The sequence below is a fragment of the Hoplias malabaricus genome, chromosome 3, assembly GCF_029633855.1.
Source record: "Hoplias malabaricus isolate fHopMal1 chromosome 3, fHopMal1.hap1, whole genome shotgun sequence".
In the NCBI taxonomy this organism is placed as follows: Eukaryota; Metazoa; Chordata; class Actinopteri; order Characiformes; family Erythrinidae; genus Hoplias; species Hoplias malabaricus.
Window position 1 is genome coordinate 20239549 of NC_089802.1, and position 23011 is coordinate 20262559.

A 23011-nucleotide genomic window follows, 5' to 3' on the forward strand; every position below is an offset into this window, starting at 1 on the left:
GTTTACTGACTTAGGCAGACCACAAAAACGGACTTGGTTGTCTTGTTTCACAGTTTGAGGGTTGGCAGACTCTCCAGATCCTCAAGTTAACGTACACGTGAGCTTGTCCCTTTTTCATAATAACTCCCCCAGACTGTGCTCCACCAGTAAGTGTGCTTGGACTACATGTAATTCTTCCTTTACATACCATTGTAAGGTGTCCTGGATTTTAATATTTGTCATGTTATTATTAGCTATTTCATTGCTACAGTCTTAAAAACCAAGCTTACAAAAGGGTTCTTTGAGTGATGCCACACACGGACTACTCTTGTTTTTGCTAAAGAAAATGTCAAATTGATATGTTTCCTCCATTACCATGATGCAACACACAATAATAATAATAATAATCTTTTTTTGTTTAGCACCTTTCATACAAAAATGCAGCTCAAAGTGCGTTACAGAAATTCTTAAAAACAAAAATGATAAAACATTAATGGATAAAAAATTAAAGCAGTACAAACATGTTCAAAAACATTCAAAATTATTATAAAACATAAAAAATAAAAGCATTAGAACACTCCTAGTTTAGCACCCCAGAACGGCTTTTGCATAAATAGCCACAATTAAGAGAAGATTAAAAGAAAGATCTTACGTGAGTCTGGAGTTTTCCTGCACCCTAATTTAGGAAGGGCACCTCTAAGCTTTTAATCAGTGCTAGGGGTACCCTGTGTTAGCAAATTTTAAAACCTCCAAGAAGTGGAGTAAAGCTTAGGAGAACATTTTCTTGAGTCATTTCCAGCCCCCCTGAGTGAAGAAGAGCACTAAAATGTTACAGCTTTCACCTAATGAATAGCAGCTTTAACTGAATAATAACTTATTTTGAATAATACAAACCTCTGGTACGCAAGTGCAGACAACACAGAGTGCAAATTAGATAGTGCTATACTGTCAAGGATAAACAACAAATGCAGGGTCAATACACATAAGACAGACTGGTTTTATTAACAAGGACACAGTACTGAGAAATATAAAGTGAGGTTGTACATAGAAATATGTAACATGCTGTAATATAAATATCATGTAACAGGCTTTATTGGTCCAAAACCTCCATACCCATGCAACCTTACATCTAACTGTGCTATTTAATTGCTTTTGGTGGATATATTAAGACAACAACTAGGGCTGGGAAATTAATCAAGTCAATCTAGCCTTTATTGATTATATCAATTCTTCTTTTAATTCTGTTCATTGTTATTTGGTTATTTCTGTTAATATGTCACCCACTGGGTGTTCATGTACTGCCCCCTTAAAAGCACACTACCACACATGTAGTCATGTGATTCTGCCCCAACCAATCTCCCACATAGAAGCAACATGGAGGAGAACCTAAACACAGAGGCCAACCGAGTGACTTGAGCAGCCTATACTAAAGAAAAATACTGAACATAAAGAATCAAATGTAAACCATACAGCAACCAAACTAATCCCACCAGTCTGTTTCAACACATCACCAAATATGAACAGTGCATGGCTCAAAAAAAAAAAAAGAGACTCACAAGCTCCCAGCAACATTTGAAAAAATATCACAGCTGTATCACGGCTTTACAGTACAAGACGTGTCAGTGAATTTTGAGGGCAAAAAAACCTAAATTATAATAATAATTTAGTAATCATAATCGAGGTAATATGTTCATTTACTCAGGATATAGATTTGCGATCATTTCACCCAGCACTACCAACAGTGCTAACTCCAATTGTAATTTTACATGTCTGGACCACACTGAGAAGATTTAGACAGAAGATTCTTCGTATTCATATTATTTGAACAGTTTATTGACACAGGCTTTAAGATTGTTCTCTGTGGTAGTGTGGAATCCTGGAAATGTCACTCCAAAGTAATAGACTACAGCCTGACCAGGACTACGCCTGTTCTGAAGCATTTGCACATGCAGTTTCCTGTGTCCCCAATATTTTTACAGTATTTCCTGAAAGACTTCAGGCTCACTCCAGATGTTGAAACATGCTCTTAGATCCTTGTGGAATGTTTACAGAAACAAGGCCTAGTGGTATGCCTTTGACCTAGAGAAGGCCTTTGGTGTTTACAATAAATACAGTCCATACACCTTGTTTAGCACAAAAAGCGCCATGAGTAGCATCTGTCCAAGTATAAATTTACACAATTTTCCACTTGCCCTTAATCTAGCTGCAAGCCAAAGCATGTGTTTGGCTTCTGAAGCTTGCTACTCTACTTCTGTACAGTTACGAGGCTACTTTTTAACAAGTAATGAAAGTAATTTTGTACATTCACTTGTGGTTTATGACACTTTTTCTAACATGGAGAAAAGCAAAAATTGATGTAGTAGGGATATCAAAAAAAGGCACAACAAGGAAGTGTGATACATGACTGTGAGGAAAATAAATGGATGCATGGTGACTATGGATAAGCTACTGAGTAACAATGCTAGATTTCAAGCTTTGTGTTAATTCCACCCAATGTTATATATAATAATTATCTAAAGAAAACCATGTATTTACATTTTTTTTATGTTTAGTTAATATGTTTTTTGAACACAGCAGCTGTCCTTCACTGTGTGAAAGTGTCATAATGAATGGACCAATAGAAATGCTAAAGAATGTCTTGGAATTTCATATTTTCCATTGGGAGTAAATAAGTTTTTTTTTTCCAATAAAGATACTATTTAGAGATACAGGTTTTTCTTTGGACAGCAATGATATTGCTTTTTGGTTTTATAATCATGGATATATTTGATTGAGCTCTTGTGTAGGGTTTTTAAGCTGTTACCAACTAAACCAGAACTAACCAATATTTAATTGACACTTGGATAGTTTGCATGGCCTAACAGTGAATCTGTGTCTAAAGTCAATAGAATATTGCTCAAAATATTTTGTGAAAATGTAAAAGTACTAGAAGCCAGGTTTAGGCAACATTTTGTCTGTATGGATATCTCCTTTTCAGATAACAGTATATTACAGTGTCAGAAACCACATCAGGTCTATTTGAGTGTATGTAGCAATGCAACATGATTTCAGGAACATGTGAGATTATTATTATTAGCTTATTATTATTATTATTATAATTGTGTTTTGTCCTTAATAGTTCAAGCTCATCCATGGCATTCAAATCCAACAACATCATGCCTTACGATCACCTGGTATTGAGAAAGGCTATTCCATACTCCCTACATAATGCATAATGCACTCCCTACATAATGACAGAGTGCTCTAACCATTAGAAACAGAGTTACGCAGCTAATGGCTGAATATAAATGGCTTTAAAACTGAAATATAATGCGCTGTGTGAGTGTAGAAATCATTATGAATTACAGAGTGCACTACATAGAGAGTAGGGAGCCATTTGTTAATAAGTCTTGATTTACTGGAAGATGAGATCGCTGCCCTAATTGCCCTAATAATATATTTATCAGAAATATCAGTATATAATTGTAATAAGCCATCCAAGAGTTCTTTTTCTGTACTGTTGTTTATCATAAGACACTGTAATAAAAATTAGCCAATATGTATCAAGCAGGAAAAATATTAATTGTTTAGAATATTCACAAAAGTTAATCATTTAATACAAGAAATTACATTTAATTTACGTTAAAGATTTTTTAAATGTTAATTTCTTTTTACTCACAGGACAAAAGTAAGTATATTATATGAACTCACATAGAATTTGTAGAATCATAACAAATCATGTACAACATGTACAACAGCAATCTGAAATCAAGGTTTACTTTTCTCTCTGTCTGCCCAGTGACAGTAATGGTGGTTTGGCTGGGAAGCCTTTCACTGTAAATATTTATTCAGCCTGAGGAGGGACGTGACAGCGTAAGGACTGGAGCTTCTGTTATGAAGAGCCAGGGTTGCAGAGAGCAGAATGATTCCAGTGAGACCTGTTAGAGCGCTTAAGTGTCTGGAGTGGATTATGCTATGGAGTGGCGAGGGTCGTGGTTAATGTCACAGTTTAATAGTTGTTGACATCCTGTGATGTCCTTTCTGCACAACCAGGCATTGTGAGAGGAATGCAGTTGCACAACTGAGGCAGTGCAGTAATAGCTGTAGCATGTTGTCCAATAGTGACTTCAACACACTTCCCTTTAGTCACTGTTTTTTTTTTTAGATCATCTGAGTATATGAGATTATTCACGTGACCTTATATTAACAGGCTGTGGCCATCAGGCTTGTAAATTTGATTTTTGCATTGTCATCATGAGATAAAGATACATGCAAATGTGTCTTTTTGGGGATTTCTAAGATCCAATTATTGTTTTGCAAATTGAACAAACCTAAAGTCTGAAATGTAAAAGTGTAACCTTTCAAAACATCCATAATAACTGTTCCAATGAATCCTTCTTTATCAGCAACATGTTAATTGTAATTGAGTCACAATTCATAATTCTGAAACCTTGAATAAGTAACATAGCCTGAACAGTGTAATAATATGGTGCTTTTCCACTGCATAGTGCATACTCTACTCAGCTTGGCCCTACTCTCTAAACAAATTTTTTTAGTACCTGCTCCCTTGTGGGTCCAAGCAAGCTGAGTAGTGACTGATCATGACATCTAAACCTTGTAGAGCATGGACAGGCCAGACCTCCAGCACAAGGTAGTTGTTTGTAAAATCTCCACAGTGGCGATCATATGTGTTTTATCCAGCTTACAATGGCAGCTCATAAAATTAAGAGTTCTGTCCCAAAACAAAAACAGCATGCAAATAAACAATGAGTAAACAGAGCTTAACGTTACTGCAGCTGTTGTTTTTGTTTACATGGCATGCAGGTTTTTTTTTTTGGGGGGGTGGGCACTGTAATGGAAAATCAACCTGTAGCAGGGAACCAAAATATCATGTAGAGCTGAGCTGAGCTGAGTAGAGTAGGTACCCTGCAGTGGATAAGCAACACCAGACGCTAGTGAGCAGACTAGAATAACCATCATGTTGTTTGAACTCTTGAATTTTTTACACTGGGATCCATAGGATCCTGGTTAAACCAAGACACTACATTTGTGTTTATAAGCAGAAGAGGAGATATTTTCATAAAATTGTCATTGTTCACACAGCACTCTACAGAATGTAAATCAATTTTGCAATTACATATTATATTATGTAGTATAGCAAAACAAAAAGTAATAACTCTTTAAGTTCTGCGGTATATAAGCACATTAATTTCTAATGCCCTTTTTTGTTGTAGTAACAAAGCATGAGCATGTGGAAAGACTTGATGTAATCAGACCACTAATACTTGGCAATGCATAACAGTGCATCACTGAAGGAAGAGGCACTAGCTCAGCTTCTGGAATTACTATTTGTGGATCTTTTCATGTTCATGCTGCTCACAGTCCTGTAAGATGGGTGGGTTTTTAACGATTGTGGACCTGTTAGTCTTTAACATTCTTGGCTTGGACACCTCTTGCCACACCCGATCTCTTACTCTCTTTTTTTTGCACAGTTAAGCCTCAGTCCAGATGGTTTGGGGTCTCAGGACACCCTATGACTGTAAATGGAGCCCCACCTTCCTTGCCCTTTGCTGATCTCCTCCTTTTCTCTCAACTCCTGACCGTTTTTGAAGTGCTTCCATTTTTCCGCCTTGAGTAAATGAGGTTATGGTCTGCAGTCAGCTGGAATCGCCTTCACTGATAGTTAATGAACTGGAATGCCTGGATCAGTTGAATTCTGACCCAGCCTTATGCCCTGACCTTTCCCATTCTTACACTCAGAACACAAGTTCTCTCTCTCTCTCTCTCTCTCTGTGTGTGTGTGTCTGTATAGCATCGCTGAGATCATTGTCTTAAATCTAAGTCTGTTATCTCTCTTCCTCTCTCTTGTAGCCTGTCAGGAACCATTATCACAGCAGAGTGCACTCATCCATTGTAAATCCCACTGACATGAATATGCCCTCACTCGCCCCTCACTTACCCAGAAATTACTGAAAAAAAAGACATAGTAAGAGCTTCATTGTGGGATTTGTGCATAGAGAAGAGTAACCCATGCTTAATACATCATTGTGATCAATATAAATAACAGATCATTTTACTAGCACTGATATCAGATGAGCGGAAGCAGAGTTCTAGAAGGTTACACATATTAGCAGTGTAGCCCAGCTTGTTCTTAAAGCTTTGGGTATTTTACACTTGCACTTTTTGGTCTGGTTAAATCAAACTCTGGTTCTTTTTTTCCCTTGGAGGGTCAAAATATATTATATTCCAATCCAAATATCTGAATATTTTTAATGACTATGTTTTTGCCTAAAGGTATGTCATTGTTCTTTTAAAAGGATGTTTGATTTTTGATTATTATGCATATTATAATTATTATGCAATTATATTATCAAATATCAGTGGCACAATGTATTCTTAAAATGACAATAATACCATTCATCACATTTATTTCTCTGACAATATATATCGAACACAATGAAGTGCTATTGTTTCTGGCGTAATATCAGCCACCTATATTTTACAGATTCCTAATCTTCATGCTGTTTGAGTTTTAAACAATAAATCAGTGCTTGATTTTGTATAACAGACCAGCAAATGGGGATTTAAAAGTTTAAATGACCAAGTCTGGTCCAGTGGACATGTCTGGTCATTTGGTATCTGATCTTCTGGGCAGATAGGGGCTTATCTGTCTCCACCCTTCCTCCATGTGTGAAACTAAGACAGCCTTAGGGGTGTGTGTGTGTGTCTGTGTGTGTTAGCAAGTAAATACATGATTTTGCAATGCCAGTCTCAAATTCCTCTGTTTGGCTGCAATAGCATGACTCCATTTTGGTCATCAGAGTTTACAGTGTTGATTTGGTTCAGGGTTGTAAAATGCTTTTTAATATTTCTCTTATATTTGTCTAGTGAGTATGTGTGTGTTTATTCTACCTCTCTTGTTAGGATGGTAAACAGCAAGCAGGAAGTGAGGGACAAAGGAGCAAACCAAAGATTCAGGAACACATTCTCTCTCTCTCTCTCTCTCTCTCTCTCTCTCTCTCTCTCTCTCTCTCTCTCTAGCTCTCTTCCTGTGTGTGTGTTTGTGTGTGTGCTGAGACAGGCCTCAATGACTGACTCTGCAATGACCATGCATCACTGTGGTTTAGGCTATTGTTCAGAATGTCATGGAGTAATAATGTCTTCAACAGGAGGAATGCATTTGAATGCAGTGCCAACAAATTAATATCCGAGACCTACAAATTCAGACCCTGTAAACCTACGCTTGTCTTGCTTTCTTGGAGTATTTAAATGATTGATACATGCTTCAACCCCAAATGTGTGCAAATTGAATGAATATGTTCAAGCTTTACAGAATGCCGGTAAAAGGTTCACTTGTCTTACTGGGAAGCCTTGCATATAAATTAGTTTTTATCACATTACCTACATTTAAAGTGCATTATTAATTGAATATGACATTTTCTTATATAGGAATGGCATGTTAGTGAATAGATATGTCAGTTAACTTTTTTTCATTTTTCATTGTACTTAATAGAGTTCATTTTTCATTAACCAGTTGCAACATGTGCTCTCCTCCTGGGTTTCCTCCAGGCATTCCGGTTTCCTTCCATGGTCCAAAATCACATTGGCAGGCGGATTAGCGGCTCAAAAGTGTCTATAGGTGTGAGTGTGTGTGTTTGTGTGTGTTGCCCTGTGAAGGACTGGCACCCCTGCAGGGTGTGTTCCCGCCTTGCCCCCAGTGATTCAGGGTGAGTTCCACTGCATCGGCTCTTTTGCTTTTCCACTGTCCAAATTTTTTCAGTGATTTTTCAGTCCGAATAGGTACTAAAGCGTAACACTGATTGGACAGAGAGACAGGTCAATCACCACGAAATGTAGAGCGTCAGCACAAAGTCAGACGGCAGCTTGTAACATTACCTTGAGGTGTTTTGAAGAGGTTTATATGCTGCTTGTGTCAATGGCCAATGGAAATTTCCAGCAAAAGCTGAATGTGCAACAAGGAAAACTGATCTATGAGTATTCGTGTTCAGTCCCAAAAACATAAACAACATGATGAATAAACAGGAAAAGCGACAAGCTGAACCGAGTTGAGTCAAGTAGAGTTGGACCCATGTAGTGAAAAACACCATTAGATTCTCATCTGAGTTGCCAATCTGCATAGCGACCAGCGGTTACAAACCGCTCTAGTGCCTGCTGGAGGCCTCTATGCGAAGAAGCCAGAAGGATAACATTATTTATAAATAGCAAAGATTACACCTTTTGAACTCCCCTGATAGAAGCTGTTTTGTCCCAGACTAGACTTTTCCACCATGTTCATGAATATCAAGAACAGGAGTAGAGACAAGGCACAACCCTGATGGAGACTGAACAAAACCTGACCTACTGCAAATCATGCCAATACAACAAACACTCTGAGAGTACAAGGAGCAACCCTGGCACCATATGCTCCTGGAGAGCCCTCCACAGAATGTCTCAAGCACAATCATTTGCCACATATAGTTTGGAGTGGCAAACTACCATGCCCCCTCAATTATCTGTTAGAGTATAAAGTGCTGGTCTGGCATTTCACAACCAGGAAAGTATCCACATTGTTTCTTCTGAATCTGAGGTTGGACTAACATATTCTCCTTTCCAGTAACCTGGCATAGGTTTTCCCAGGGAGGGTGAGATGAGCGATGTCTCAGTAAGTGACAGACATTCTCAAGTCCCATTTAAAAAAAAATAAAAATAAAAATAAATAAATAAGTAAATAAATAAATTGGGACCACTGTATTCCAATTCAGATGCACATGTGATATTGCAATGGCATGTCAGCCATGACAATCCCCCAACTTCGATAATTCCAGATGAATCTTATCCACACTGTGTGCTATGCCACAGTGGAGCTTTCCTTCTACCTCTGCGACCGCTGCCAAGGAAATGGAATCTGAAATGCCAGCAACCTCTGAGATTTGAAAACCCTGATTCTTCTGCCTGCCTTTCTTAGCAAACCCTCACTATACATTTGGGCCAACCAGGTCTGTCCGACACCGCCCTTTGCTGTCTAAACCAACTCAACACCGCATTGTGATCAGTGGACAGCACAGCCCCTCTCTTTAACCGATTCCAAAACATGATTTTAAGTCAAATGGCAAGATTAAAATGTTGATTGTTGACCTTTGGCCCGGGGTACCAAGTACACTTATGATCAACCATGTGTAATGCACAATGACTAGTGTAGAAATCCAATAAATTACCATCACTCTGGTTCAGATCAAACAGGCTATTCCTCACATTTACTCTTCTCCAGGTTTCTTGATCATTGCCAACATGAGCATTGAAGTCCCCCAGTGAGCCCTCTTTATAATTCCACCCAATATCTTCAAGAAGGCCAAATACTCTGAACAGCTGTTGGGTTCATTTGTGCAATGTTGCACCTCTTGAGTAGGAGAGAGACTATCCCTTATCAAGAAGGCTGGTTCCAGAGCATACACTGTGCATAGATGTGAGCCCAGCTATATCTCACTGGTATCTCCCAACCTGCTCGCCCAGCTCTCCTTAACCCAAGTGAGGCTACATTCCATGTGCAAAGATCAATTCCAGGGGCCCGTTTGCCTCCACTCCTACCCCTTATCATTAGGAGGTCAGTGGTTTGATCCCCAGTAAGGCCTTAACCCTCCAAGGCCAAAATCTATCTATCTGGGTGGGTGTGATGGTTGTCCTTTGCCCATCATTGCAAGCACAATACTAGGACATATGTTAGCTGGCATAACAAATAGGGTAGTTAGCATCCTCCTCTGTGCACAGTGAGACATCCAGTGGATCAGAGGAAGCAGGTGCTTGCCCTCACTTTCCCAGGTTGATGGCATTGTAAATAATTTGGGGGTCTTGGCAGTGAAGAACCTAAGTAGAAAACTGTACATAAAATAAATAATATAGCTGACACTAGATCCATGAAAGTAAGCCTGATCCTGAAGCCTTCAATCGGATTGGGACATCTGTATTCCATTGTGCTTCTATTATTTTTTTTTTTGTCTGTGGGTTTTTGTTTTTACATTAAAATTTAGATTTATAATACACAAAGCTGCCTTGTGATACTTTAAAAGTATTAAATATGCTATAAATATAAAGTTGAGTTGAGAGAAGGTTTGAGACCTACTTTCTATGAGATGATGAATGCCTTTTTGTGTGGTAATGAAGGCTGTGTTGAAGTCAGTGCTCAGATAAGAGAGATGATGTAACTTAAAAGACATTAATAAACCAGACAGGGATCAGTGCTCTCAGTGTGTGTTTTGGTAGACGGTCGTCTATTACTCTCAGTCTTGGCAGGGGGGCCTAGGGATTTACCAGAAGAGGAAGGGGGGCAGTAGAGGGGTTTGGGGGTCATGGGGTGTAACTGGGCAGCGATTTACTGTCTTTTCTATGCATGCTATTGAGTGTGGGTGGGTGTGTGCTGTTTGTTTCACAAAGCTCCCCTTGGCTTCAATGTCTCACCCCAAGATTACTAGATCATCATACTCCCCTCCCCACAGGCTACCATGGCAACACATGGCCTTAAAAAATAAATGGGGGCAGCGCATGGCCCCCGCTCCATTGTACTAAGAGATTCTGGCTATTTTGTCATCTGTGTTGTGTTATTTACCCAGCGTTTGGGTTTTTGTATTATTTTATGTGAAGATTGGTACATAATTGAACATTTTTTATTGAAGCTGAGACATGAAACTAGCTTCAGGCAATTTTCAAGTGAGTTGCAGGAGACTTAAGAAGTTTCCCCATGTGAAGCCAACCAAAGACCTGATGAGATGTCCAGAAGCATTTCTAAACACGCTTCTTGCCAAAGTTTAGTTTTGAGTGACCCTATTACACAGCAGTGAAAGTGCCCACCAGCGCAGGGTGGACAGCCGGGGGCTACTGGAAGGGGCAGACCAGAGAGAGAGAGAATGAGACAGAGCAAGAGCATGTAATAAAAGCTGTGTTGTAGTAACGGCTAACTCTGGGGTTGGAGACCCTAAGCAGGCATGTGGCCAGCAGACGGGACAACATAATGAGAACCATATTCACTTTGTCCTTGGCTAAGTGGCTGGAGTGGATTTCACTGCAGTACCCATTCGGCATAATGAGTCCGTAGCCGTCCAGGCTCCGGCGCTCGGCTGGCTTTTATATACTGAATTGTTTAGGGCCTAAGCCGCTGCTTAGCACATGTAGATGCCAGATAGAGTTATTGGATTACAGGCTGATGAAGCATGCTGAGCCCCATCTCCCCGTGGCCAATCACATGACCTGCAGTCATCACAAATGCCCTCGTGCACTCTCTCTTTCTCTCTTTCTGTCTGTCCCTCTCTCCCACTCGAGCTTGTCTAGGATGTTTGTGCTTTGCTGCAGTCAGACTGTGCTGAGTGAGGAGAGGAGAGGGGTGTGTGGCTGAGTGGAGGTAAGAGTGTGTTTACGGTGCTTTTAGGTGCTGTGTGTTAGGTAATGCTCTCACTCTCACTCTCTTAGTCCTCCTCCTCCTCACGGATCACCGCACGTCACGGTCAATCCTTTTAAACGCCACGGGGGAGAAAGACTTCACAAAATGCCTCGGATGTTCTTTAGGCCAGTATGACAGATTTGCTCCCTTTCTCTCTCACTCTCACTCCCGCTCCCTCTCTGTTTCTCTTTTTACTCTCTGTCTGTGTCCTCTCTCTCCCTCCCTTTATCTCTTTTTCCTTTCTAACTTCCTCTTCCTCAGTTGTGCTGAATGTGAGTGGGGTTCTCTCACTTTTAAGTCCCATATCTCTCTTTTATTATGTCTTTTTTTCTCAGTGGTCTTTCTCTATACTATCTCCTATATTGTAAATTGATGTCCTCCTTTCTCTGTCGTATTTGGTCAAATGCTCAGCATTTGAGCAGCTCCATAAGAGCCTGATGTCACTAATACCCAATGCTAGAGTGTCGGCTAGAGGGATATAAAGCCCTCAGCTTTGGGCTGTGGACAGTTCAACTCTGTTCTCTGGATACTTTTGGGATGAGTGATGTTTGTGTCCCACAAATAATTATCAAACGTATGTACCTTTAGAGCTGGACAATATAGGCAAAAATATTGTTCTGGATTGATCCATCTCTATATTTATTACAATATAAATGTGTGTAACTCTGTTACAGACAGAATACCCCAAATGTTCAATATTATACAATATGTAAACTATGATTATCAGAGCACAATATATGAGCAGCCAATATGCAAACCGCTCAAATCCACAAGGAAAGATTTCAGTGGAACCATGTAAAACCATTGAAACCATTTTTAAATTTTTGATTATGCTCCCCAGACAATGAAAAACTCACTTCTACCATAATTTTCTTATCCATTAAAAAAGCTAATTATTCTGTTATTATTATTATTCTTTGCCTTGTGTAATACAACCATTCTTACAGTGTTACCAGCTCAAGCATTTATAGAAGTAGAAAGAATAAGGAGATAAATGAAGAAGATCAAAAAAACAAAACATAAACACTGTAAATGTTGCTCGGTTTAGGGTTAAGGAAAACTAAACTCTTGTTGAAATATATATCTAGAGTGGTTGTTGCCTATGAAAGCACTCTGATCTATGGCACCAGTGGGAAAACAACTTTGCTTAAGGTATGAAAAAAAAAAACACTTCACCTTTTAAATAGTGCTCTTAAAGAGAGAGAAAAATTTCGCCTGAAGAATAAGCCACCTCACACGAAATAACACTTGCTGTTGATAGCAGTTTCTGTGCTCATGTTCTGAAAGGCAGCACACTAAGCGCGTACGTGGTTGCAGTTAATAAGCAAAGCAAAATACGCCCCAAACATGGAGAGAGCAGGAGACTAATTGAACTAATATTTAATGCTTACACACAAACACTTGATTTAAATATATTACAGGGCTATGTTCTCACATTCATACATTCTCATACGTTCATGTACTATAATAGCACGAGTATATGTGCCTGATAGTGTGCTGCATTAGGCTGTCTCCATTAACAGAGGTAACAGGTGACAGAAACAAATATCTATTGTAATCTATTGCCTACAGCTTTTCATCACTGTTGATCAAATATCGCAACCCAAACTAAGTTCCTTTATGTTGAACCAACATTTATTGTAAAGCCTTCACTGTAGAAGCTGTTACTGCAGCCAGAGGGGTCTTCCTGTTAATACCCCTGATTCCAGAAGCAAACTTGATGAGAATCGTGGCCACAGAGGGTGTCGTTTGGGCCCTTGTTTGTCATTTTAGGAACTTATGGTGTAGTATTGAGGAAGTTGATTGGAGGGTTATTGTAGATTTGCATGGTGTTGCTGGTTTGTTGACACTGATACACACTTGAAACTCAACACCAGAAGTTCGATTGAATGTGTGTGTGTGTCTATAGAACTGTTTCAGTTAAACATTTGATACTGTAAATTTAAAGCTAAATAAAAAAAAAATGAAATAGAAAAGGGCTATTGTGTGTTGTCAGGGGTGAGTTGCTGGAGTGTATTATGGAGTGTGTGTTTGTGTGTGGCCATTCCTTGCTCCTCCATTGCTGAGAAGCATTCCTCTGGCTGTGGGAAAAAAAGCAGTTGAGCTCAAAACTGCTGTTTTGTGTGTTTGTACTTATCCCTCAGGTTTTGTGATGAGGCACCGTGGCCTGGCTTTGACCCCACAGTGGGTTATGGGTGTGTGCTGTACATTCGCAGAAGGAAACCTATGCGCTTTGTGCCCTGTTACAGTTTACTTAACCATACAGAATGTATGTGGGTGTGAAATTTTTCTTAAATAAATCGTGTAAGCTGCAATAACATGGATTGGAGATCATACTTCTTGTATTTCATTTTGTTGTTGTTGTTGTTGCTCAATGGGTGTTTAGCAGCTCAAATGCAAATTGCACAACATTTGAATTGTAAAAGTCATTCTTCCTCAAGTTGTAGTTTTTTTCAAAGTGGATTTTTATCTCTACCCTTGTGAGTGAGCCGCTAGAGACATGGGAGACGTCGGAAGTCATGACCAGGAGATGATAATGTGGTGACAATGAAACTTCTATATTCATAGGATTGAGGAAATGTACACATGAAAATATTAATTATCACAATACATTTTCTTTTTTAAAATGTATTGTAATATTCAATAATATAATGATAATTCAGTTTTATTGTCTGTGGTAAAAGAACAGGAAAAATTACAGTGGAATTACTGTGGAAGGTATTAGGTTTATTAAATAAGAATATTATTATTTTATATAATTTATGATCAAATACTTTGTTACAAATGCAGTAATTCATGAAAACATTTCTTCACGTTTATAAAGTGCTGATAATTTGATTTTAATTCGATTTTTCAATTACCTGTGGATACTGATAAAATTCCAATAGCATTGTCCAGTTTTTAAAATAAACTTGAAGTAAATAACTAATGTTTGAATCACTGTTGACCTCCAGCTGTCCTGGTCTGAGTGTGGATTTAGCTCGGGTCAGATAGATTAGACCAACATAAGGAGTATGATATGATGAGATAACTGGGCCATGTCTGTGTGTCAGGACTCGAAGCTTATAGCCTAAGTTTAGCTGTTTAGCCCACATTACCACACTAACCCCCTTACCTCATATACACACAGAATATGTTTGTATGGGCTGGCTGCTACTTATCCAGGTTGGTGGTCCCCAAACATGAAAGAAAAGCAAACACTCTCAGTCATGGTGCAGAAGGCAAAATGTGACACAAGTCGATGTGTCCACTCCCAGGGGGGCACTGGTGCTGAAAGCATGTCAGTGCTGCCCTCAGACAAGCTATGTTTGGACAGGGGATGGACATCACCTAACTTGGTGGTCTTTGCGATTCTAAGAGCTGCCCACAGCAGTGTTCATTTTTGCAGTTGATTTTGATTTAGTTTTAGTCTCATTTTAATCATTTAATTATTATTAGTTTAATCTAGTTTTAGCTGATGAAAACTAAAAATATTTTTGCCTAATTTTAGTCCATTAAATAAAACATAGCTTTATTTTTGACATGTATTTTCAAAAGCTTTACTATTTTAGAGCTATTATTTATTAATAATTTGGCCACTTTTTTTGTTGTTGTTGTTCAAATACGTTTTGCATTTATTCAACTTTAACAAATTGACTCAGAGTCGACTCTGTGAATCATTGGCTAACATTTGATATGACAACTACCGGATGCTTGAAGAATCAATTCTTTGGGAGTCGAATACTCCACTATTCTGACTATTCTGCCTAGCCACTCTCATTGCACTACAACAGAGCATTTTCTGTTGTTTTCTTGTAATTTTCTGTTTTCAAATCAAAAATAACTAATCATTTATCAGTCTAAATATTTAGTCATAATTCTCGGCTGCAGTTGTCTGTTTTTGTTGTTAAAAAAATAGGTTGTGAACAAATATTTTTTGTAATTTTTTACATAGATGAAATTAGCATTGGCCAACAGTCTTAAACCCTAAGCTTCCCAGGGGCTATATACAATGTCCATAAAAAATTTAACTGATTTCTGATCATGAGAAAATGTGCAAAAAAATTTCTTTTGTTGGGTTTCAATTCATTAAAACACCCAAAGAACCACGTACAGGCTCTGAGTGGTGATGCTCTCATAGCACAAAATAAAAATCATTATGATGGAGTATTTAAATATTGGAGCTTTATTCAAAATCAGAATTACGATGCCATAAGGTTTACCATACCCTGTATGTTACAGACTGATTCTGGAGTCTGATCATAATTAACCTGGATACTGTACACAACGTCGTGCAATCAAGAACTAGTGCATCTTTCCGGTAAACAGATAAATACCAGGCCTACTCCAATAATAGCCAGGGTATGAATGGGTTACAGTATTCTCTCAGGATGTGACACAGTTGGCTGTTGTTCAGACACAGCTTCCTCTCTCTGCCTGCAGCCTGCCCTCTCTAAAACATGGGGGTAAAGTTCAGGGACACCCGCAGGCACCATGGACACTCCTGCAGTGAGTTTTGTGTAGCGGAGATTGAAAGTGCTTGCGTTGACTCATTGTGCACCGTTGATCTCAAGTATGCAGTGAGCACTCAGAAAAGTATGACTATGTATTACTGTGATACCACACTGCTGTCAAACTCGTGGCTCTTTTGTTTGGTTCTTCTGGAGCTGCTGAAAGCTTTTTAAAGTGCCTGTAGCCTCCCCTATCAGCGCAAGCACTGATTACTCTGTTATGTAAAAGTAAAAAAAGAAAAAAAAAATAGATCACTGTTGTGCTGATATGTCCGACGGCTTAACCAATGACTCATACTCAGAATTTCACTCCTTGTTGGGAAGGAAAATGCGATATGTTTCCAAATGAATCGAGTCCCTGTTTTCTGGCTCCAGAAGATGTAGCAGCTCTGTTTTCAGCCTTTATAGGTAATGGTAGAAAGCATACAGAGGTCCCACACTGACTTTTAGAATTACACACTTGTCTAATCATAGTTACAGACCAAGTATAAGAATCACTGAGCCCCTTTTGGGCTTTGCCAAGTAAGGTCATTTGCATGCTTTTGTTTAGAATTGGTTTTGGCATTTTGCATGTTTTCATCTGTAATGCTGAGGCTTAATGATGTCCCTCGAGCCCTATTATTCTTGGGGGGCCATCAGTCTTCTTAGCTTAGTCATTTGTTGTTACCCTCTTAAAAGTGAAAGATCAGATTTATACAATATTTCCCTTATGCCAAATGTAGTCAGTCAGCTAACACACATGTCCATAGTTTGCTGTTTTAGCTTTGCACCATTGTAACTGAAACTTATATTATTTATTTCTCTCCTTTTCCAATAGACATGAAAATGGTATAAACTTTTAAAATACCATTAAAGTGGCCAGAATCATCATGATTATTAGTATCATCACAGTAATTTTAAGATGTGCGGAAAAGATAAAAACTACTGATAAACAATCTGAAAAGACAAATAAAATGATCAACGCGTACTCATTTATTCATCCATTGATTGTAACCACTCATCCAGTTCAATCAGTCAATCAAATTTTATTTATATAGCGCTTTTCACAACAGAAAGTTGTCACAAAGCAGCTTTACAGGGCCATTAAGATATTTATCATTTGAATTAGGTTATGTTTAACAGGTGATGAGTAATTATACATTTACAACCCTTAATTGTGTTGTTTTGGTGGAAATATTTGCTGCCTAGACCAAATTGATGTCCCGTTTTAAGAGGCATGTTTATTTCAAAAAGCTTTTAGAGCACAAACTAAAAGGCATTTGAATGTAACATTATTTATTTATTTATTTAGTTAATGTCCACCTTAAGCTCTCTTAAAGTAGAACAAAGTGCTTCACAATTTAAGGTGGGTACAAAAGCACACCATTTATGTTGGAATGGGTGGTGAATTTGTATTACTCTGGTTTAGAGGGACTTTGTGGAATGAAATCAAGCCGGGGAGGTGGTTCTGTCACTGTTTTGTGTTTCTCCGGACACAAAACAATCTCATGTTGCACAGCGTGGCTGCCACTGGAAGACCGTTCCTAAATTAGGTTGACTAACATATGTAAAAACTTATAGACAAGTTAAACTTCAAGCACATTCAAGCTACAGTCAGCTTCTAGCTCAACCATACTATTCCATCTTAAGATGTTGAGCCTCTGAATTAACACCAACTGGAAGGGGTTTTTGTTATGCTTTGAGAACATTAGTTCACAACAATTGTTTATGTTACCTTTATGACTAATGTAGATGCTTTAGGCTTACAGTTTGCACAGTGCTAATTGAAGGAGTCATCATCTTCCATTACTTCTAAACTACATTAGCCATTAGCCTTGCAGCTGTAGTGCATATTTCTGACAGAAAATCATGTGTACTTTGTGGTGAATTAACTTTTTTTTTTGCCAAGTTATTGCTTTAATCAGACTAGTAGTGACAACTTTCAGTTTGTGTCCATTTAGCAATCAAGCCTTCTTTTGTTGGTGTAATCCAGACTGCCTGCTGTGGCGTAGGGTGTCAACAGACATTCTGTAACTCGAGTTTAGTGGGTATTTAGTAATTTGACTCTTGATTTTAAGAATACAGTGAATACAGACTGTCTGTCGTGCATGTTCCCCGTGGTGTTGGCCTATCTTTGACCCATGCTGCCTCCTCCCTCTGCTGTTTATATTGCAGCAGAAGCTCCAGTATAGAGCTAACGGGCCACTGGGCGACTGCAGTAGATCTGTGAGGCACTTTGTTGTCACTGGACACTCTTTCAGAATGCTCCTCAGAGGCTGAGGTCATATACATTCCTCCCTCTCATTTTTCACTTTTCTGTAATTCCCTCACTCTTTTCTTCCTTGCCCCCTTACACTCCAATCTGCAAAACTATTCTCATTCCACCTTTAGGGGAGTGGAGTGTGTGTGTTTTTTTTCCATTCTCTTTCTTTTAATGTCTCTTAATTTGTTTAGTTTCTTCCCTTATGTTATCTTCTGTACCTCTCTCTTGACAGTCTCCCTCAAAGACATGCTTGACATTTGCTTTATTCATTGTACAGGAACTGTGAGGCTAATGTAACTAATGAGTAATGGAAATTTTAACAGGTGATCCGTTCACCCTCCAGAAGAGAGGGACTCTTTCACATCATGTGCACAAATATATACAAATAGAATTGATCCAAAACTAATTGGAATAAAATCTTTTTACATTCTCTTCCATTAAAGGTTAACTTTATTTATGGGTTTGTATGTTTGTTTGTTTGGCCTAATCACCTGATCACAAGCCCTTACGCCAAATGCTTGTCATATTCCACAGCAGTTAACTTTCACAATCCTGTGTTTCAGCTGCAAAAACCTGAATTGGTTTGGGCACAGTGACATCACCTGACTTGAGGCAAATGTGTGTAAAAAAAAAAAAAGTTCAGACACGGATTTCTGATTCTGATTTGTTCAATATTTAGAAGTCAGCATGAGTATTGTTTGTTTATTTGAGCTTGAACTTTCTGTGATCAGTTGGCAATTACTCAGTATCAGCAGAATTGAAGCAAAATTCAAATCAAAGGAACTGGGTGGAAACTTATGGGACTGGTTTTTGAGACTGAACTTAGTTCAGACAGATCAGTATAGTTTTTGTCCAGTGTTTGCTGGAGTATTTGTCAGCCACAACTCCAAGAAGTGTTTGAAACCCTTCAAAAAACCATGGCATATATTTGCAAGCTGCCATCTGTAGTCAAATGAAAACAAATGTGCCAATTTGTGCTGGGTATCTTCAATTTATCGTGATTCTGCCCAATGACATGGAATCACCAGCCAGCAAGTACTAAAAAGTACACATTCCAAGCGCGGAGTCAGTCAAGGAGGTACCATGCCGTAGAAACCTGCCGTTATGGTACTTTTCCACTGCATGGTTCTGAATCTGGATTTGAATGAACTCTGCATTTCATGGTGATTGGCATGTCTGACATCATAGACATGACTCTGGCCAATCTGCGCTCTGCAGGATTTACACGTCACCATTTATTATCTACTCGGCATGGTTGGAACCCGGAGCGAGCTGGAAGTGAAACCTTACCCGATTCCAGGAAGCAATTACCAGATTTGGACAGTGGAAAAGCAAAAGAGCTGTGGCGAGTCAAGTAGAGTCATGTAGGTTCCATACAGAGGAAAAGGGCCAATAGTGACAGGAGAGGCAATCCAGCAATTAGAAGGTTGCAGGTTAAAATCTCAGGTCTGCTAATTATGTTTTGTGCTTTTGGGTAAGGCTCTTAACTCTCCACAATCCCAGGTTGTACCTCTCTGCTTCTTCCAGGCATAAATAGATAGAAAATTTTCTACTGTAATAATAGCCAAAAGAGATATTCATCAGGTATGATTTCACAGTAATGACAGGTCTAATTACAAGCAAGACACTAATAACATTTTTAATTGTATGTCATATTTATGAGTGTGCATTTATAACACTATTTAATACTTGACTATTTGTTGGTTATCATAGCCTTACTGATCAAAACAAGCTCGTACCATTTTGCCTTTTCTTTTTTCTTTATTTGTTTTAACTTTTCCTTTTACCCTGACCTTGTCTTTCTAAGACAGTTGCCCATTTCTTTTGGTTCTATTTTTTCCTTATCCTCTTTTCCCTCTTTCTTTATCTCAATTTCTCTCTCTCTGGATCTCTTTCTCTTTGTATCTCTCCCTGAGTGTGAGCCATTAAATGTGAGCTCCCAGATGTGGCCCATTAACCCTTGCTCTGTACAGCAGGAATCCAGCAGGGCCAATCTAAACCCCCCTACTCAGACCCCCATTAATACAAACACACCCATATTTTCTTGCTGTTTCTCTCTCTCTCTCTCTCTGTTTTCATAAGACCCTTATATTACCCTTTGTTGTACACACAAATACACAGTCATGCTGCTACATGCTTGATTGTTTTGAAGCAGGAAGGGACTACATGTACTGTAGTGAGCAGATCTAAGCATGCACAAGTGCAAGTGCATGGAGAGTGGTCGGAGACAAGCAGACACAAGCATTTACAGTGGTGGGGCAAGGATGGTCCCTTTTGGCATAAAGCCTGTGTTTGGTCACAGCTGTGTGCTCTTTAAGATCTGGTCCTATTTTGATACAGTTTTTTGCCTAATATAAGTTGGAAGAGTGATTAATGCTATATGTCACTCTCTTTCTCACTCTCTCCGGGCTGTGAAGGTAATACGAGAAGCAGTGCTCATTGGGCAGTGCTTAGAGTAGGAGTGACCTGCCTTTGACTGAGCTTGTACTGAAGAAGAATGCACAGATTACTTCAAGTCTGTGTGACTTTGTGCACAGCTTGAATGCACTGGTCTTTTACTAACCTGAGGTTTGACAAACAGGTTTGAATTTTTTTAGCTGTGAGGTTAGATATTTTAGTCATGTTAGAACACACTTCATGACTCCAAATGCTTGTTTCCTTATTTCACCATTTCTCTTTTTCTTTCTCTCTACAGTCAGATGATTTGATTTGAGCAAAAGCCAACGTTCATCAAGAAAATAGAGTGGAAGTCTCACTTTCTGGAGCTGTGGACCTTGTTACGCTAAAGGACCTGTAGCTGGGATCTAAAGACGAGATGGATGCAGTGGAAACTCTTGGGGGCTCCACACTGGAGTCCAAAGCAGAGCGTATTGCACGCTATAAGGCTGAAAGACGGAGGGAGCTAGCTGAGCGCTACGCCAACCTGGAGGACATCTCCTCCAAATACACCCGCAGAGACAGACACCGGGACCCTCCTGAGCCCAGTGACACAGCATCCAGCTCCTCCGTACAGAAACCAAAGGAGTTGTCCTCTTTGAGTCAGGTGCTGCCCAATGAACCTAGCTCTGGGGCAGGTAAGGAGGAGGCACACAACGAATCCAAGAAGAATCAAGAAACCTCCCTCTCCTGCAACAGTGAGAGTGAGCAGAAAACAGCAACAAGATCCCAGCACAGGTGAGTTTGCTTCCATTTTTAATTCTAGGATAGGGGATAGTAGCACTCAACATATATACTATGCCCAGTTAAAAAGGCACCAAAAGGATGTTCTTGTATGATAACATTGAAGATTCATTATTGGTTCCATAAATAAAATAAATAACATTTTTGTAAACAAATTAATTAATTTGTGATATAAAGTGTCTAGAAAGAAGCTTATACATGGTTTCTTTAGATGTGAAGTCAGTTTGTTTTTTAAAAAACAAAGTTTTCAAATTTACACATCTCATATGAAAAATAGATTTTATCATATTTAATTGTTCTTTTAAGACTTCACCCAAATATCACTTTGTGGTTTGAAAGTTTTTTCAAATAATATGTGGCCTATTAACTTGATTAACATATCTTGCTTCGTTCATGTTCCACTGCTTTATCAGCCTCTTCTAAATATTTCTTTAAACATTATTCATGACAGGCATATTTAAGAATGTGATACAGTGTTATATAACAACTGAAAATATAGTTGGCAATTGATGACTGATTTAATCATATATGGCTTTTTGCCAATTATAGAATTGAGCAACGCTCTACTAAACGTATTTAACTGAATGTATTTATAAAAAGTCTTAACAATATCAAATTATATAAACTGATATACTCCTTAAACATTGGTAATTGTAAAAATCAAATTTACACAACTATCCTTTTACTTCAAACATAGATCACCTAGGATATTTTATTCTCTGATGTTTGCTTTTTTAGCTATGCAGACACAAAGTTTATGACACCCAGAAAGGTTTAAATACATCAATTACTTTAGCTGACTTAGACATCCATGGTTCCATTTAGTTTTTCGCTATGTACTTCAGTCAACTACTTCAATGGTAATTGGATTTACAAACCCCATTTCCAGAAAACCCTGTGATGGACTGGCACACAGCCCAGTGTGCATTTCCTTGCATCCAGTGATACCAGAAAGACTGGGGTCTGGAACGAATGCGACACTGAACAGGATTAAGCAGTAACAGAAAATAAATGACTGAATTTCCACTTTCAACAAACACAATAAAACCTGAAGTCTATAATTTGTTATTTCACCTGAACCTTTACTTAACAGACAAAAGGCCAAAGAAAACATTTTTAATGCAAAATATAATCAAATGTATGAATTGATGCTTTAAACACACTCAAAAATGCTGGGACAAAGGCATATTTACCAGTGTGTCATATCACTGTTTCATTTAAATATATCTTTTAACAATTTAGGAACTGAAGATGTTGTTACAGTTTTGAAAGTGGATTTTTTTTACCCATTCTTACTGTTTTCAAAACTGATGTATATTCTGTGGTCAGCATTGTTTGATTCTCCTCTTCATGGCCTGCCATATATTTTCGGTAGAAGACATATTTGGATACAGGCAGGGTGGTCAAGCATATGCACTCTGTCTATGAAACTGTGTTGTAACTCGTGCAGAATGGGGCCTGGAATTGTCCTGCTGAAATAGACATGGAGTTTCTGGGAAAAGACATTGTCTTGATGGCAGCATATGTCTCTTCAAAATATAACCCTCAACATCAGTGGTCCCCTCACATGCAGATCACCCATGCTGTGGGCTCTGATGCACCCCAATACCATCACAGATGTTGGTTTTGCACGTTTTGTTGGAAACAGTCTGGATTGTCTTTTTCATCTTTGGCACATAGAATCAGAAGAAGAAGAAACACTTTTATTGATCC

The 23011-nt window shown here is 38.7% G+C and overlaps 1 protein-coding gene across 2 annotated transcripts in view; it reads left to right on the forward strand.

The window, feature by feature from the left end:
* svild (supervillin d) overlaps positions 1-23011 on the forward strand; it is a 93859-nt gene that overhangs the window by 5266 nt on the left and 65582 nt on the right. The window contains exons 1-2 of one of the 2 annotated variants that reach the window (XM_066662937.1): positions 20644-20699; positions 20814-21292. In XM_066662937.1, the coding sequence (XP_066519034.1) occupies positions 20934-21292 (359 nt within the window). In that variant the 5' untranslated portion in view covers positions 20644-20699; positions 20814-20933. Of the gene's footprint in view, positions 1-20643; positions 20700-20813; positions 21293-23011 lie in introns of those variants that run through there. The other variant, XM_066662936.1, reaches the window with a different exon arrangement.